Source organism: Betta splendens, chromosome 5 (assembly GCF_900634795.4).
Source record: "Betta splendens chromosome 5, fBetSpl5.4, whole genome shotgun sequence".
In the NCBI taxonomy this organism is placed as follows: domain Eukaryota; kingdom Metazoa; phylum Chordata; class Actinopteri; order Anabantiformes; family Osphronemidae; genus Betta; species Betta splendens.
In genome coordinates, this window is record NC_040885.2 from 1276352 (window position 1) to 1295891 (window position 19540).

At 46.9% G+C, this 19540-nt stretch overlaps 1 protein-coding gene across 3 annotated transcripts in view; it reads right to left on the reverse strand.

Moving 5' to 3' along the window:
• The window catches only part of cdh4 (cadherin 4, type 1, R-cadherin (retinal)), a 139386-nt gene that overhangs the window by 68578 nt on the left and 51268 nt on the right, over window positions 1-19540 (reverse strand). For 2 of the 3 annotated variants that reach the window (XM_029149739.3, XM_029149740.3), the window contains exon 3: window positions 9242-9265. The exons of the other annotated variant lie outside the window; for it this stretch is intronic. In XM_029149739.3, coding sequence (XP_029005572.1) covers window positions 9242-9265 — 24 coding nt within the window. The remainder of the gene's footprint in view (window positions 1-9241; window positions 9266-19540) is intronic. 3 annotated transcript variants of the gene reach the window in all.

The following is a 19540-nucleotide window of genomic DNA, read 5'->3' on the forward strand; positions in this document are numbered from 1 at the left end:
CGAATATACGAGGCTCCACGGGCGAGAGCGGGATGAGGCAGGAGACAACCTTCAGCAAGTCTTCTTAAAATAAAGATGAAACCCTGTTTGTGCTCCCGCTCGGCTCGCGTGCGGCGCGGGTTCGGCTCCAAACGCCGCTGCCCGAATATGTTTAAAATGCCGAGCGTGCGAAAACACTGTTCAAAGCTCCCCGTCGCGTTGAAGAGGTGTATCATTTGTATGATGGAGTAAGTGTGACATGACGAATGTTGACACGAGCTGCGGAGATCCATCTGTGGCGACAGAAAGCAGCCGAGGCTTCCGTGGACGCCATCCATTTGTTTCCAAGGCGAAACAACGGCGCAGCGGCATCTGGGGAACGGGACGGCGGGTTGTTGACTCACCAGCCAATTCACACTACTTCACACCAAGCGGAACTCACGGTGACGCACGGACGCGGCCGATCGTCCTCTGCCTCTCCTCGTCGCACGCGCATGCAGAACAGTAGCGGGTCCAGACACGGCCCGTACCTATTCCCCCATTCATTTCCGTCTCACAGCCTGACAACGCTTCACAGTTCTTACAAACGCGCGTGTGTGTGTGTGTGTGCGCGCTTCTCACCTTGCACACACTTGCTCCTTTATGTCATTACTAAGAATAAGAATGGCCCCTGCTGCGCTCTGTGTCCTGGATACCAGAAACAACCACTCAGCTCTTAACTCATCAAAGATGCCTGTCCATGCATATAAAGGTGCTTAGTCTCACCATGGAAACTATTTACTGAGATTTATGTCCAATTACAACAGCCTAAAGGTGGATACTTCATGCTGCAGAGCCCATTTACTCAACGGAAGCCAGACAGCTTGAATCCCACCTTATTTAACTCATCCTCCCTGTTTAGATTACCACCTTTTGTATTTTGCCTTTATACGTGTACATCCAGTAAATACGACACCATATTTACCCAGCGAGTGTCGTTTCACACTGTGGCGACGCTCGCGCGGCTGTGCGCTGTTTGCAAACCGGCCTGGCACTGGCGTCACCGAATGCCCTGGCACAGACTTTCACCTGCAGCACAGCCAGCGCCTGCGCCCGTGCCTGGACACCACGCTCCGGGCAGGGAACAGCTCATAAATGCGTAACGAGAGCCACATTAACATTCAGCGGCAGGGCAGGGTGAGGGCACGGACGGAGCGCAGGTAACTCCTTCGGTCTTATAAAACAGCAGCTGATTAATGTTTGATTCGAGCTGGCCTCGTTCTTCCAGCAGCCCGGTGCAGAGCTAATCTACAGACTAGGTGAGAGCCAGAGTGATGGGCCTGCAGGAAAAGCAGTTTGTACAGGTGCAGTGTGGAACGGTCGAGCCAGCGAGACGCCATCTTTCTTGCGGCCCCAGAATGGGAAACCCGGGAGAACGGAACAGGTCGATCAGCTTGAGATGACTCGCGTGAATGGAAACGATGACCAGGCCTCAAGACTGTGTGAGAAAAACGGATTGTTTGGTATAAATGAATGTCCATTTACTGCCTTTCAGTTAGGTTTTTATATATCTTTCCAGAAAACACGGAAGAAAAAGATTTAAAAACATCACACACTGTCAGTTCCTTTTTGGTTCCAATGATTGAGAACAGGCAAACGTTAGTTTTCATCATTTAATGCTATGCATTTGTGTCAATCAATTAAGTATTATGTGTTTAACAAATCTAATCAGTGTTAACATTCATCTAACATCCACGACTCAGTAGCTTTCAGAGTTACTACAGTATGTAGAGTAATTGCTTCCCGTGTGACTTCATCACATTACTAAGGAATTCTGGAATTCTGTCCCAAACTTTTTTACAACATAGTCTCAGTTTATTGGCTGTGTGAGATGTAGGTCTGGGGTTTTTTGTAGTTTCCTGAGCAGTGTTCTGACCTTGGGCTGAATGTGATGTCGCTCTGAAACTGTCAATCTTCCACTCCTCAGTGTTTCTCACTCTAGATCAATGGTTATGGTTTTAGTGCCAGAACCTTCTTTTATAGAGATGTAAAAACATGATTATGATTAGCCAAACTTTTCTGTAATTTACTCTCTTGGACTCTTATAAGGAGTAAATGTACTTATTCTAGCACACAGTTTTTATCCAGAGCATGAAGCAAATCTGCAGTAAGTGAAACAAACCTGGAGACTGATGCAAACTGAACCGAGTTATCAGTTCATGGTAATTCATCCTCTAGTTTGGAAGAACATTTGACTCAAACACACCAACTGTTCCATTTTGTGAAGTAAGAGGAGAAGTGAGGGGAATAGCAAATAAATCATCATCAGTAAACTGTTATTACCAGCCACAGAGCCAGGCCATTAGTGTGCTTGGTCAGCATCGCCATGGCAACATCAAAGATGAATATGAAGCTGCCTTTAATCTGCTCACATAGAAACTACAGCTGAACTGTATGAATACAAAAAAAGATGTACATGAGGCAGAGCAACTCAGTGGCCTATATAAAAGCACAAGAGAATATTTATCAAACTATTGCACAGATGCATACAGTATGAATCACATCCGGGAAAAAACACACACACACACACACACACACACCTTAACAGACGGTCGCAGGAGTGCAGTTTATAAATGTCGCCAAGAATCTGTGAGATTTCACAGAAACAGAAAATTATTTCATGGTTTCATTCATAAAATGTCAGCGACCATATGCTGTTCCCTGAGTCTGACTCACAGGTGGACGGTGAATGCTCGTCTTTGGAACGATGAGGATAAAAAATGTTACAGCAAAGTGCTTCTTTTTTCTGCACAGGTGCGTGTAGTCTGTGATATGGACCGCAATATACTTTAAAGTTTTCTCTGCGGAAGCATAAAGAGCGTTTTACACTTTTCACTGAGTGTGTAAGTGAACGGTCATAGCTTGAACTCATGCAGCCATTTCAATGACTAAACCATGACGACTAAAAGGGGCACACGGTAAGATTGATGATTAGCTAAACATTTGGCAGGTACTGTGTATTCATAACGTGCATTCAGCAACATCCCAGAAATATTCGGGAAATACTTTATGTAAAAGGAAAAACACGTTTTCCATCTTCCCATTACGGAGCTGAAGTTTTCTTTCTAAAACTTTAAAGACCAGGGAAAATTATAACGTGTTTACAAGCAAATAAAAGGGCCTCACTTAACACTTGCAATATCATTAGTGAATTCTCCAGCCTTTAAGAGCAGATAAGCAATAATTATATGACAGCATTACCTCGTCAATGGTAAAAAGGCCCTGCGAAACTGGATGTGCTGCAGACACCGAATTTGCCACTGAATGGGGAAAATGCATCGCAGCAGTGAAGAAATGAGTCGGGGAGAGTTTAAATGACATTAATGTGTCAAGTTAGGGTCGATTAAAGTAATTTGGTAACATAGAGGGAAGTGCAGTTAGAATAAATGTCAAAGAAACAGGAACTCAGCAGGTTCTGTCAGATGGGTTGTTGACATGCGCGGCGTGGAGTCGGCTCCAGCAGTAATCGTGCAGAAGTGACAGATTAGTACTTATAAAATAAAAAGTGTGGCATGCACACACACACACACACACACACACACACACACACACACACACACACACACACACACACACACACACACACACACACACACACACACACACACAGATCCGGCACACCCTTACAGCAGCAAAGTAATCTGCCGCTCGTACGGAACACAGAGAGGTGGACGTGATTGACAGGCAAATCGCTCCCGCTGAAATACCCATTTGACAGAGACAAGCACCGAATGCAAGAGTTAAAAGCCAGCCACAGAAATCGCCTCAGAATACTTCACATGAAAGCAAACTCGAGTATTCCGCGCGCCTTTGAGAAGGGAGCAGGGAGGAAAAAAAAAATCACGTTTTTTCTTTTTTTTTTTTTTGTTTAACGAAGAAGTTTAATGCTCTTTGTGTAAACCCGCGTGCCAATCACGAGCGCGGCGTTTTAAGAGCCGGGTCTCGTGTGAATGTCAGCTCCGTACTACATTAGAATTCAACCCCGGATCCTGAAGAATGACACAGTTCCAGAAGCTGCGCTCGCTCCACTGCGCAGCTCGGCCACGGAGGGAGGAGGGACGGTAATAAAAGCCACTTGCATTTTCTTGAGACACTGTAATTTAGCTGTTGACACTGTAGCTGGCAGTGCTAACTGACTTTAATAATGGCTTCCACGCTCTAATTCGTGTAGAGCACTGTGTCGCGCAGGCCCTTAATGCGACTGCACCGTCCGGGACTGTCGCTGGGAGACGGGATAGATGTGCCTGCGAACACCAAGTGGAGGGAGGAGGGTCGTATAAAGGCAAAGAGGGAGCACTAGAGAGGCCGAACTCTCCCCCTGCAGGAGGCGATGATGAAAGAAAGAAATACTGAAATGGGCTTTTCCTTTTCCGGTTCCTCATGATATCACATAATCTTGGTTTAATTAACCCTGGGAAATTTAGCTTCATTGGTCCCCCGAGTGGCAAAACGATGCTTAGTGTAAATGTTAGAGAAGAAGTTGCACCTGCGGCATAAATTCCAGCAAAAGCTGGACAAGTTGGTCTGTTTTGTTGCTAACAGGAACAAGCAGCGATAACAGAGTCCGGCAGCTGGATAAGTGACAGCTGCTATTCATTGTCAAGGAGACCTGGGTAAGCAGCCCCAAGAAAGAGGAAGAATGACGTGCCAAAACAAATTGCAGATGTCGGCGGCGCGTCTGGCGGCAGTGTCAGGAAACAACTACTGTATTCAGTCAGTCTGTCCGGAGCTGGAGAGTTGTGTGCTCGACACAGCAAACCCCCAGAGGTACAGAGTCATGACAGACCAGGTGTTTGTTTTTCCTATTGTAACACAGAAGCGGGCAGGGGTGGGAAAAAATACTGCACTAGATCTTGATTTTCCCCGTTCGGCCGCACTGAGAACCAGCACAAAGCCTCAGGTCCCACTGGTTTCCCCGTCTGCTCTTATCTGCATCGCAAAAAACCACTTTTCCCCCACATGGGCTCATATCTTCACGAAACATGTAATCCACCGATGAAAGCGGGACGCGCAGCCATTAGGCACTGGCCTCTGTGCACGGACTCTCTGCAGCCTCCGCCTTTGTAGCAGAGGGCCAGAGCAAAGCTCGTCTCCGTTCAGCTGGGAGAACTGGTCAAAGCGCCGAGATCAAGCAGCCGCCACCGCTGAGAAATCCTACCAGGCCTGATGGTTTTTCAGAAGATCCTGTGAAGGAAATTCACTGCTGAACAAGATCTCGCGTCTCCCTACTCCCCGGCAGGTTTGACAGCGTTTTTGAGGAAAAGTTTGAAAATTTCGGAAAACGCGAGCCTCAAATTGGGTGGAATGTGCTCAATGGAGACAGGCTGCCGTTTGTTTGTTGCCATCGCTGTTGCTTTTCTCTTCCTGCACAAACCATCTGCCGTACAGGTCCTGTGCGACTCTACTTCAAGAGCTCTTAGTGGCTGTCTTCATCAGCTCAAGATCCACTACAGAAAAACAGCTTTAATTGGTACTGAGGGGGCAGAGCAGCAGAAGGGGCTGCATGCTTCGCCGCGTTTGGGAGGAGAATGCTTGCGAATGATCAAGAAGCGCATTGAAGCCCCGCTCTTCCATACGTAGCCATTTTGTGCTGACGGCACCCAGATTGTTTTAAACGTTATTCATTTTGTGCAATGAAATACAGAAACGCTTAGATCATTAAAGTAATCTACCCTTCAAATGAACACATGTTCGTATTAGCATCAATAAGTTAAGCTCTCCGGCTCCAGGCCAGTCGTCCTGCTGAAAAATGCCAACTGTGATATTTCACCTTGCCCTGTCGATATTCCCGAGCCTTGAAATTTCCTTACTAAGCACCGTGCTCTGCAGCCAGAAGCACCGAAACAGCAAATGTCACAACAGCAGCGACTCGTGTTCAGTATCCAGTGTTACGCGGTCGAGAGGAACCACGCAGAGAGCAACACCGAGCGGGGTCCAATCCTGCTCCGGCAGACAATTACAGCTGTGCGCCATTTCACCAAGGCCACTGGGAAAGTTTCAGCACAAATAGGTTGACAGAAATGGCTGACACGCTGAGAAAACCAGGGATGACCCCTTTCTTCATTTAGCACTGTCAGGGTTCTTCATTGCTTGTGTTCCTTCCAAAGAGCTTAGAGACAAGTGCGTTGCTCCGGCTTTGGAGACATTCTGCAGCCCATTAGCTGCTCTTTCAGCCCCAAACACTAGTCAGAGGCACGGAATACGAGGAAACGATGAAGTGGGATCAGTTTACACGAAGCGTTTGAATTGATGCGCTTTGTGCAGAGCCATGCGGCACATGTGCACACGATGAGACAGTATTTCATTTCTTGCTAAGTGCTAGCAAGGGTGAGACACGGGGATTCAAACTACTGACCCTTTGATTATAAGCACTGCTGTAACAATCAGTCAACGCTATAGTCTCTACGTTAAGCTAACACACGCTATGCTAAGATAAACTGAGCAGCACTGAGTTCAGAAAGATCATCCTACATACACACAACCAGCAGATTTGCCTGAAAGTCGGTAAGAACTTCTGAGGTTTAATATACACAAGCAAACACTTCTGTGACTATAGGAGGCACCAGGGGCTAAACTGATTGATTAACTCCCTTTTTTTAATTCATCATGTTTCCCAAAAAAGAAACTAGGAACAGCAGCACTTATTGAGCCGACCTGCTCAGCAGCTCAGCTCTTAGTTTGTTGAGGCCCAGTCCTGTGCAGGCACCGTCCACTTCATCGCCTGCTGATGTGTGTCACAATTTGCCTAAGAGTAAGTTAAGGTGCTTTCCAATGCAGTTGATGGGCTTGAACAATTTGCACGGCTGGCGGAGAAACCATAATCAATCCACAGATTATAGATAAGGGCACTAAAACCAGCCAAGCGCGGCGTTTTCTCTTATCGCAATTACACCTTGCCCTCCTGCCTCCGGTACAGCCAATTAAGGAGGACCGGCAGCCACTTCACGTGGAGGAGGCCTTTCAGGAAACTCCAGATGCCGCCCGTCACTGCAGAGGGAGCGCGAGAACGTGTGCTGCTTCAGAGCTTATCTTACAAGTGAACGGAATGGAAGGAATGATGCCGGATGTTTGTTTGAGGAACCAGGAGTCCGCAGACCTCGATGTAAACGTGCCTCCTCTACACCCACGACTGCTCTGCCATCTATGACACCACAGTAGTGGGTCTCATATTGGACAATAAGAAGACACTACAGAGAGGAGCTCCAGCTCCTAGTAAAATAGACAGTAACCTCACCCTAAACAGCAGCAAGACAAAGGATTACAGAACAGGAAGACCCGTTCCTCTCCTCACACACGAGTGTGTGGAAAACATCAAATTCCTGGGAATCCACATCACATCCGACCTTACTTGGTCTCTGAACATTTCCTACCTGGTAAAGAAGGCCCAACAAAGGCTCCTCTTCCTCAGGGAGCTGAAAAGGCTGGACTCTCTTCAGCTTCTACAGAGCCACAATAGAGAGTATCCTGTGTAATAATGTCACAGTGGTACCGGAGCTACACTGCACAGGACAGGACAGAACTGACCCGGGTGGTGAGAACAGCACGGGGCATCGTAGAAGACCTGGGCTCAATATACACTGGCCCACGAAGGCCAGAAGCATCACTGCAGATCCCTCCCACCCGGGAAACGGACTGTTTGAACAGCTTCCCTCAAACAAACGATACAGGAACATTAAGGGATTAAAAAAAAACAGGCTGAGAGACAGCTTCTTTTCTACAGCTGTTAAATCTATAGTATCTCTCCTCCTCAGACCCACTAAAAAACACGTCTTCCTCCAAAGTCACACACACAAACACACACTACCTACCACTGCTGACAGACACATGCACAGAGCACTTTAAATCACATTATGCCACCGTTTTTTCACTTTATTTTGTCGCCATTGTTTTCTTGTTAGGCCGAGTTTTCCAGCCCAAAATTTCATTATGTGTTTGCGTGATGACAATAAACTTCTCTGATTCTTCCCTCACTTATGGATCCTTCTATACTCTGTTCATTAGTTCCTCAACAAAAATAAGCTGCAGAAGACAGAAATCAAGGGGAGCGGTAGCAAAATACAACATTGCAGAATAATGGATCACTCCTAGAATGATTCCAAATCTTTACCTGTTGTGACTATTTGCTCCCCGCTCTTTGTTTAGGCCTAACTGGATTGAAGATCGCTACTGTACAGTAGGTCGGCGATGAAAAATTGATCACAGGCGCCTCTTTTCTGCGCATTAGCGTCTCCTCCACCGGCAGATGGAGGTAAAGCAGGCAGACGAAAATAAACCTCAAATGCTTGATGTGAACCACAACATCACACTTTTCTTCTCTCTCTCTCGCCACTTCGAGGCTTCAAACACCAGACGCGCAGCATGTGGTGTTTTGTCTACACAGTGCGATGCCAACACACCAATTTAGCTCAACAGTCCTGGCCCGAAGCATCATCGTTCACGGGGCAAAGAGCAAGTTCAGCAGAATAAAAAAAAAAAAAACTGGGATGTTCATGTCTGGAGCATCATCTACGGTTGTACAAGGACGGAGCCCTGTAACTGTATGAAGTGAGGGACACAGGGAAAACCAGATGTCCTGTCACACACAAACACACAAACACACACATACATGCACGCACAGCTAAGAGGCGTAAACAAAGTCAGTGCTTCAGATGGACCATGTCTTCCAACCTGTTTGATGGAATGTTTAAAATGCTCCTCCAAGGACAGGAAGTCATTAATAACAGCACAACAGAGGGGAATCAAATTCAAAACACAGTTAAAATAAAGGCTGCCACAGTGGGAGGATCCATCGAGTCTCTACTTATGCTACACTGAGATGCATTCTATTAAAGCCGGAATGAGACAAACTGAAAAAGACACCAATTATTGTCTCCTTATTGAATCCTATTGGAGTCAAAAGGGGGTAAATTGACTAAGTAGGTCGAGGCAAAGCGCGTGCAGAGAAAATATGCTAAATTCAAATTCTGATTGGCCACATGGGTTTGTGGATGCTGTTTCCATAATTGCCTTCAGTTCATGTTTTTCTCCTCATTTTCAACATTTGCCACGACATGCAACGTGATGGAGAGGAAAATAGCTTCCCAGTGATGCTAATGATGTTTGTGGCTCGGCGCCCCCCCCCCCCACTGAGACTAACATCTGAGAATGGTTCCTTCCACATCGACACAAAGAGCCAATCCGCAGATGGCTCTAAATCAGGCGAGTGTGCGGTTGCGGTACTCACCACGCTCGCTGGACAGGGTGGTATCTGTGACAGGGAGAGAGAGAGAGAGAGAGAGAAAACAACGATCAGACCACAATAGGTTAAATAGTAACATGGCAATGTAATACTGAAGTTACCGTTAAAGAAGAGAACAAAACAAATCAATGGGAGGATGAATGTGAAGTCACAGACCATCTCCGGACACGTGCGGTACACAACGTGGGAAGACTTGCTGTCACCACTGTGCAGCCGCTCACATTTGTCTCCGTCGATTATCCAGGCAGCAGCATTTAACCAGAACACAGTTTGTTTCCCTCTTACACTTACGCCGCCGCCGCCTCAGGCGCTGGGATTCATCACGCTCTTGCGCGCTCGCTGAGACGTCTACATTCTTCCCGCGCTCGCCCGACGCAACACGGGAGAATTGCAGAATGTTGCATATGCACACGCTCGGTGTACGTTGTTGTGCTTGGTAATTGTTTAGACCTTGACACCGCAGCCGAGGTGACAGACTGAGACAATGAGCTGTGGGTCCTTCCCACGTCCTGCAGCCGCGGCGCTTAGTGGGGCTTGAGCCAAAACACCCCTTAACTGACTCATAATATGTAGTGAAGGCTCTAGACCTCCTCTGTTTTGTACTAGAAGCTTATTGGCTAATGGTCTGACATTGTCAAACACTGTGCAGGCTAAAATATGTTTACAACTATTCCCTGGAAATGCTCCACAGGTTTTTGAGACGTTTGTTTGTGGCCTATAATAAAATGTATCCGTCCTGTAAAGCACAGAATGCAAGACTTTCACATAAAAGGTTTTAGTTTGGTGCTTTTGCTGCTGTTGAAAGCGCGGGTGTGGAGTGGTTGCACATCATTCGTATCTGGCGACGTTCACTTGATTCGCTGGAGGTGACGCTGCGTCGACAGGCGACACGCGCCCTAAACCGGTGACAACGAATGAAACACGCGGGAGATGTGGGGAAAATTGCTTTCATGTGTTCACCACCAGGAGGCTGTGATTTCTCACACCCGCAGTCTGTATTAATGGTAAATGTGACGACGCGTCAGTATGCCAAAAGTCTCGCCGACGCCTATTTTGGGCCCGAACCAGCTGAGTTGGATGAAGCTGTGCTGAACAACACGTTCCTCGTCTCGTCTGCAGTGATTCAACGTGCTACTTTCATGTGACTGTTTGCTGCACTGCAAATGAATGGAATAGAAATATGTTTAGTTGGTATTTCAATGTCAACATTCTTCATTCATTATTAATAAATGCCAGAACAATGAGTGGGACCGCTGGACTTAAGCTCCTTAAGGTCCAGTTTATTCTACTGCTGCATTTACCAGAAGCTGATCTGGATCGAAGGTTCTGCTAAATTATTAAAGTGTAAATAGAAAAGGTGTACCCCAGTTTAATAAACGCCTGCTCAGAATTGACTCCCTTAAACAGATTCCTCTTTAAGCATTTTTTTTATTCTTCAGCACGTCTTCATCTCGATTCTCTCGGATCTATGACAGCTTTGATTGCGGCGGTTGTGATCAAAATATATAAATGCCAATGAGCCGTGTTTTCTCCTCGCTCACGCCTCCCCACAAATCCATCGGAGCTCATTTGAAGATGAACTCGGCAACTTCTTGACTTGTTTACAAAAAAGCGAACACGTCGCTTTCTAAATGAGAGTTTTGCTTGTATACAGCGCGGCTGTCTGCACCCCCCCCACCCCACACCCCCCACACGCCTCCGTGTGTAAAGGCGCCCCACTCTATCCCAACAGAACTTCACTCTGCACATGTTCAATTATTCATATCCCTCTGTCAAGAATTCAGCCTTGCTAGCACTTGCCAGTATCCCCCCACAAATTGGCAGCAGGCTCATATTTGGCATATGGTGCAGAGCGGGGCTGCCTCTCCGTCTCTCTTCAGCCGGCCTGCGCGGCAACACACACCGGCGTGCGCACGCGAGCGGTCGCAAATAGACGCACAGATAGCGATGATGCGCCGTGTCTGTCAGTTTTGTAAGCGAGACCTCCCCGCTGAGACGTCGGGCATTCGTCCACAACCTCTTCGCAACAGGTTTCAAGGTATCTCAACAGTAGCCCGTGTTCCTGCTGCATCAGCCAAATCATCGGCAGCTTGCTACTCACCAACACACAACAGGACCCGGTTTGGCGTTAGGGGAACATTTGTTGCTAATATTGAGGGATCCTGTCGTTTCCTTTCCTGCTGACTTTGCAGTACATTTGTTACACAAACTTCTCAGGTGGCAGCTGGACAAGGCTGGAGTTGTGTTAGTAGCTAGTTGTGTTAGACTTCGACACCTCCTCAGACAGCTGTCACTCACTCACAGTGTTCACGATTTAATGCCGTACCGTGACTAATCGGACTGATCCCCTCAGCAGCCGCATGCAGTAATAGGTCCTCCACTGTTGCCGCAGGCCTTTTGTAGCAGGAAGACAGATCGTCTTGACACAGTAGCAAAAGCAGTGTGATTTTTCAGTTTCAAGCAAATCGTTGGGAAAATGACTTAATTACGGTAATAGACACTTGTTTTGACCAACAGACAAACGTGATGCATTAGGAACGTTTACAGATTCCTGTTTTCACATGACGCAGCCTCCTCCACAAAGTTCTTTTCAAGTCCAACGCTTGCCAAGATAAAGCCGCACTAGGTTTTTATTTTGCATTCATAATAAGGGCTTTTTCCGACCCCCACCTCAACTGCAAGACCTTTACAAGACTTTCTGACATTTACACTCAGGATTGTTATGCACAGATGGAAAGTGTTCATTATAAGGAGGTGGATAAAAACCCACCCACTGTCACTCAGCCACGGTTCACTGGTGGCATTGACAGTGTCAGCTTTAGAAGCACAAATGTACACGCTGTGCTATGAGCTCTGCAATGAAGAATTTCTGAGTGGGACACATCTGACCACCACAACACCTTTTTCACATCTTCAACAGCCTTTTAATGCATCACCGACCTCGTTATACCGTCGCTAAAGAGCAGCTCATCAGCAGCACTAAAGCATCTCATGTTGAGGATCTTGTGCCACTTGCTGTCGTTGTTTGTCAGTTTTCGGTGAACGAATCAACGTCAGACGAACGCTCTGTTTTCTCGTCTTGGCCCCAAATACTCGTCGTCCTTTTAAAACGCATCCACATTTCTCCAGGTTCTTTGTGAAGCCGACCGAGGCTGTGAAAAGAATCAGTCAAAGCAAGCGATGATGCAGACTCGCTCCCACATATTACAGACTCGCCCGAAAGGTCACAGTTACTCATTTCCTTCATCAAAGACATAAAGAAAACATTTGGAGCTCTCACAAAGCGCCAAATTACGTCTGCTGTTAGATAACCTTTCTCTCTGCACTTGGCCGTCCGCAGCCTTTCTTAATGCCGACAACGCTTAATGCGTCTGATGTTAATACACCGAAATGGCTCCAATTATTGCCCATATGAATCTCTGAGATGCACTGAAAAATAATTTAATTGATTAGTCTTTACGGTGTGAAAAGATTTTCTTTTACAGCTGTAAGTATAAAGGACACTCACTGACACGGTCAAAATGCTCTGTGACGAGTCGCACTCCGGCACCTGTGGACTGATGTGAGCCCATATCCATGCAGATGTGTCCTCAAACCCAATCTCCACGTTGCCCTTCTCGCCTGCCCAATCTCCTTGTTGATGACTAATAACAGGAGAGCGTTTTCGGCTAATAAATAATACATTTAAGCGTCTAATCAAATTGAACAAATGAGTATGTCTTGAAAACTATTAATCAGAGTGCAAATGGGTATTTACAAATATAACACTGGCACAAACAATCAATTATTCATAAAGGGAATGCTGGGTAAGTGGGCTTCTTCCCGGGTGAGATGCTGCCGTAATTGGAGTGGGACTACAGGAGTGCCGGCTGCTACTGTATGTGTGTGTGTGTGTGTGTGCCTGTGTGTATCTGTGTGCCCAGACGCACACAAATACTTCTCCCCGTGCGGCAAACTTCCCCCCAAACACGACAAGAGCAGGCAGAGTCGGCTCATTACTGCCTAATGAGTTGTCTGATTAGTGCCGAATATAAAAGCCTTATTGTCAAGTACTGTATGTTTATTTTGATTAATTATTGTACTAAAGTGAGTGAATGGAAGCACAATGACATGGGGCATTAACGCTTTTCTGGTAATAGGGCCCTCGTGGAGTCAGCAGTCGTATACGCGAGCCTCGGCGCCAAAACAAACCGTGGCCGCCGCCTGAGGAGGTTTTATTTTAGACTGGCAGATACAGTATATGTGTTTATGATTAGGAGAGCCAATAATTGGGCCTTCACAAACTACACTGTATTAGCCAGTAATGAAGAGCAGCCTCTATTCACACAGGTGCAGTAGCTATGGGTTGTCTGTACAGTAACAGAAGTTCATATTGGTTTGATGAAAGCTGTGCAAAGGTGTGTAAAACCCATCAGGTGAAAGCCACCAGCATGTTGCCAGGCAAAGATGCTGAAGATGCTAGTATCCGCAGCACAAATACTCAGATCCTGACAACGTGAGCTCGTGCTACCATGACACTCCGCATCAATCCACTCCCTGCCCTGCTACTTTATGCTCCGCTGTCCTCCTCCCAACAGGTAACTACAATGTTGCTTCAACGCCTGAGAAATCCAGCATGAATCATTGAAATGCTCTTCTTGGTCAGCAGCGAATCCGCGAGTCTCCCTTAAAAAACGTCTCGGAGCAACATCTCCGCGCTGCCGGCAGGTACAAAAGTCCCTTTGAGTGGGAGAATGATCGTCTCACTGTGGTTTCTCGCGGCTCTTTACAGCAGGTTGCCTGAGCATCTCACAGCTGATTGTTACAAGTTTATTTATTCAGCTGCTTTACAATAATCAAGAACAATGTACACGTAAAGTATCGTCAGCTTCTGTATAACCAAGGTAAGAACTGCAGTTTTCATCACTGATAGTTAACACATTGAAAGAAAACTGAAACTCTCAGCTTTGAAAGGTGCGAAGCACGAGACGACCAGATGCACCAACCCCTGTGTTCACGCCGTGAGTCACGGCTCCCTCTCGGGCAGCGTGAAACCACGAGTCCAGAGCTCAGACGGGCATCACAGGCTATCAGGCGCCTGTTTGGGGTCCAAACGGGGAAATGTCTTTTACTCGCCATGACTTTTGGCAGGGGAGGGGAGAAAAAGGTGCATTTGACTGCGGACTATGGGATGATTAATGGCAGCCGCCGGCGTGCTGGGGGGGACGTGACATTCTCTCTTGGTTGGTGACCAGGAAGGTGTAGCGCCAGTCAAAGTGTTTCCCCGCAGTCTTTTCATCATTATTATTCACTTTGATCAATCAGCAATACATGCACATGGCTCAAAAGACCTGACTAATTAGCTGGAGTTTAGAGCGGTTCACGTGCTTTGAAGCCTGTTTTGCTGTTAACATGAGGCCCGTATCTACTTCAGCTGCAAAAATAAAGCTTGCTGCATTTAGTAGGTTTTCATTCAACCAAAAACCAAACGCAGGTACAGTAGGAAAGGATGAATGCATGATGAGGAACGAATGACGATATGTTATTAATGTTTGATTGTACATCTGTGAAAAAGACCCATCTTACCCCCCCCCCCCCCCCCCCCCCCCCCCCCCCCCCCCCCCCCCTCCATTGCCATGGGCAGAATAGCACTGGTATCATCAGAGGAGGGACTGTACTGCTCGGCTTGTTTCTCTGTACACACTTTAAATCAGAGGTAATGGGGCACTTCAGGAGACTGTGGTTACACACACACACACACACACACACACACACACACACACACACACACACACACACACACACACACACACACACACACACACACACACACACTGCAGATACACTGTAATCACTAAAGGCTCCCTTTTCTTCAGAGATAAGTATTGCTTACGTGCACTGCACTCAAACCCACAAGGCTGCACTGGGGATTTTTATTGATGATAACTTAGTGAACAAAACTTTGTGATTTTATGTGTTTTGACATCAGCGCCTCGGTTACAGACAAGCAGCCGAACGGGGCGAGACTTCACCCCGTTTCACACGTAAGCGCACTTTCGCACATACAGTCCCGCATCCCGACACATATCAGGAAAACGCTCCGAAGCGCGTGATGGGTTCATTCTGTTTCAGTCGGGAGCTTATCAGCTAATTTCCTCAGCTGGGTTTAAGTAAAGACAAAGGGGCTGGAGCTGCCAATAGCCCTGTGCTGTAAATAAGAGCGGAGTGTCCGGATGGCTGCTCTTCAAACCACGTCTCAAGACGTGAGCTACTGCAGACAGGAGGACGACTTCACATCACTGAGCTTTTCGCTTAACTATTTGAATGATTATTATTACTATCATTATTGCAGCTTTTATGTTCAAGCTAATTACAGAGAACGTACTAGAGACAATGAGAAAACTATTTTGTCTTAATTCAAGGGTATAAGGGTAAATTACAAGAGTGGAGGCAATGTTATATAGCAATGACTTTTACTAAATGGGTGACTCACACGGTGACATCACAGTTAATACATGTTACTTGGCTAAACACCCGGTGAAATTTCCCATCTGGCCGTCTTTTATAACTTTTCATTCCTCTGCACGGTCGGGTCACTGTATGATAATCGTGTTGGGCCTTGTTGTTAACAACCTCACAAGCTGAATCCGTCCTGTTGTGCAAAGTGCATTAGTACGTGCAGCACACCGTTATTACCTAAATATAAAATGGATCCGGCTTTCACAAGCTATTTGTGCTTCCTCTCAGCTAACATTAAAGCACTTCCCCTGGAGGCTAAACACATTTAATGGGGTGACTCAACCTTAATGTTAATGCACTGTAGGTAGCGGCTGATTAATTGTCGCAGCCTAGTAGGTGGTTTCATTTTAGCATATAAACATCACACATACAGTAGGATGTTTACATGCTGGGAAAATATTTGGTGTGTGTGTGTGTGTGTGTGTGTGTGTGTGTGTGTGTGTGTGTGTGTGTGTGTGTGTGTGTGTGTGTGTGTGTGTGTGTGCGTGTGTGTGTGTGTACAGCCAAGGTGTTCGTCCAGTCAAAGCCAGCCTGATGATTACATCCAAATGAAAACGCTCACATAACTCTCACTCATAAACACTCAACCCTTGTGAATCACTATGTGTAAGACTCAGATTTTCATCTGAATGCAACTGCCCAACCCGGAGACGCAGAGGCAAAGCGTGGGAGGTGTGAAGTGGGCGACTGTGTGTGTGTGTGTGGGGGGGGGGGGGGGGGGTCCTTGCTGTGATGAACTGGTGCTGACACAGCCAGATGTTTAGTTAAAATGCACAGCTCCAGTGTGGGATGGAGGGAGGAGTGGACACGTGCTGTGGGGGCTGCAGGAAGCAGAGTGTTGCTCCGTTGGCAGCGTGTGCGTTTACATCATACTGTAGGATACGCGCTCGGCTCAGTGTCAGCGCCGAGGCCTGGTAATCCAGAGTAAATGAAAGAACAAGTCATTGCAGGTACAGTATGCATTCCTGCTGCCGCGTCTGCGTGTGAGGAGCGGACGACGCTGAACATATGTCTGAGCCGAGGACTCCTGTCGCACTGCTTTCTGTGTGCACTGTGTCAGAGCTGGAGGGCGACAGACTGCACAAGACTCTCTCTAAAACACACACACACACACACACACACACACACACACACACACACACACACACACACACACACACACACACACACACACACACACACACACACACACACTGCTGACTCCAAACCTCGTCTAGCACGCGCCGTCTGATGTTAATGTTCGGGGGAGGCTTAATATCCCAATGGCAGAGCTTCTGCAAATATAATGAATTAGGAGGCGGCGCCGAGGCAACAATGAGTCACATCTCGCGAACGCAATCGCATTATTGGCCGTCATCGTCGGCAGCCTGTCATCGTCCATCATTATCATCATCACCGTCGCCGTTATCATCAGCTTCAACATCACTTTGCTGGCAGCTCGCTGGTGACACGGCGGCTCCACTGTACAGTTTACAGCAACTCGCTCTAGCAGTAGCAGGGGCAGATGTGGTTACAGTAAGTGTCGGCCTGCAGACACACAAACTCACTTTCTGTCTAGCTCTCATTTCCACGGACTCCACTGCCCCCCCCCCCCCCCCATCCCCCCCATCCTCCTCCATCAAAACTAATCTCATTTCCCAGCAGCTTGAATTAAATAAATGTCTGTCATTAAGACCGGTGAAGGATGGCGAAGGGCCTGGGGAGATCAGGAGTTGGGTGAGCGGGGGAGAACAGAAGGCGCTTCGTTAGACCCTGCGCACCCAGGGGGACGGGGGAAGAAGATGACGAGGGTGAAAGACGAATCAGGACGCTGAACAGTTCACTCAGATAGATCTGATCAACAACAGCAGCTACTGTGAAGGAGAGGCTGCACCTGTGAAGCAGCCAGGTTTTCCATTTGTGGTCTGTCAGCTATTCACACGACGCCGCACCCCATCTCCCTGCAACCCCATTTAACCATTAGACCAACAAAGAGCAAGGCAGCCCACCTCTCCTCCTTCTATTGACAACCAGCTGCTAAGTGGTGCTGTGAAGTGTTTCACGTCCACCTGGGACACATTCTCATCATACGCGTCCAACATATGACTATTAGGTAGGAGCTAAAGGCTGTCATCCATCTCTAAGCTTTATATTTGATGATCCTCAAATGGGAACATGTCCCTCCCTGCAAGTCTGGCATAACCTGCCGTGTTATTTTAACAATCTCCCTCGGGTCCATTAGGCGTCTGCTGCCGGAGCTGCGCGGCACGTAATGAGATGCGCGTCAACACGGAGACGCCGCTTCATCTAAATCCCTGCAGCGTGTTCCGGAGCGAGCCTCGTGGCTTCACCTATCGAGTAAAGTGCATCAAATGGCTTTTTTTTTCTCGTTTGACAAAACGTAAAGCGCCGCAACGAACAGCAAGAACAGGTGAGTCTGTGAGTTCAGCTGGACCGAAACCTGCTACAGCGAGTGCCTGTTGAGTGTCTTTGATCCTCATCCGAGAGAACAAACTGTACAAGCTGCTTACAACAAGGAGATGTGTCTTTAAGTGTTCGTGGCATGTTAGTGGTTGTATGGAGATGTTCAAAGTCTTTCTGGGGGAATCCTGAGTCTTTCTTTCTGCTGCTAGGGCTTTGATTTGGAGTCTCTTGTTGGCAACAAAGGCTACAGAACCGACTGAACCATGGTAGAAAGACACTTCAAAGGAAGATGACGGACTTGTTACAACTGGCTGGTAAAGTGTTCTTCTGGTCCTCTGAAAGGACCAGTGACACAAAACACCCATCACGAGGTTAGTGAATCTGATTATGGTTCTTGTGTTATTGTATTACAGTATGGAGTCAGATGGATTTAGTTTTTCTTGGACCTATATTTCTAAATTTGCATAACTATAAATATGCAGAGCCCCGGAACAACATAACATGCAAGCCAAAAAAAATACCTGCAATCTCTTATTTTAAAAAGGCGAGTTTATCGTGACTCGCTGAAATTTGTGGGCTACAACTTAAATTTTATTTCTGCATTCGCTCAATGGTCTTTGGCTCATGTCCAGGTGAAACCGCAGTAAGAAAGGAAGAGAGTGCGGGTCAGGCGAGGGGTGATGAGCTCAATTCAGGGTACTGAGACTGTGAGGAGGCACAAAGTGGACAGAAAACACACTTCAAACCCTCCTTGTGAAGGCCTAAGGTAGCACTTAGGGGCATTTGATTTTTCTAGCACTTTCTTTGACTCGGCCAGAGTTTTTCACTCTCTTTTTTTATTACTCTTGTGGCTAAAAGAGGCACTGGAGACCCAAAACTTCACCTGGAATACAATTAAATGCATCTCAGCCAATCCTGCGCATTACCTAATGTTGCCAATAGCATCCAAATGCTGAACCCAAGTACCTTTACTTTTGTACAGGTAAAATGTTGTGTCATGCCAATCAACCTTTCAAAATATTGTTCCATTGCCTCTGAATGTTAGGTTTCTAGAAGCATTAGTCGCTCAGTGTGATTACACCCACATCTGTGACACTTAGTTCTACCCTCTGCTTGAAAGACCTCACATAATACCAGGTATTATCATGAATTATGAATATCCAGAAGAGACGCACAATAGCGTCTCTCGACATGCAGAGGCACAACAAACACCTTCCCTCTCCTTTATCCTACTTCTTCTTTTTTCCTTGTACAGTAATTTCCCTCTCTTCTTTAATCTTCCATCCTCGCCTCACTGTCGGTGACACAGTCATGTTCTATATGTGCACGGGTTGCATTTTTATGAGACGACAATCGACTCAAACAACAAACACAATAAAAGCA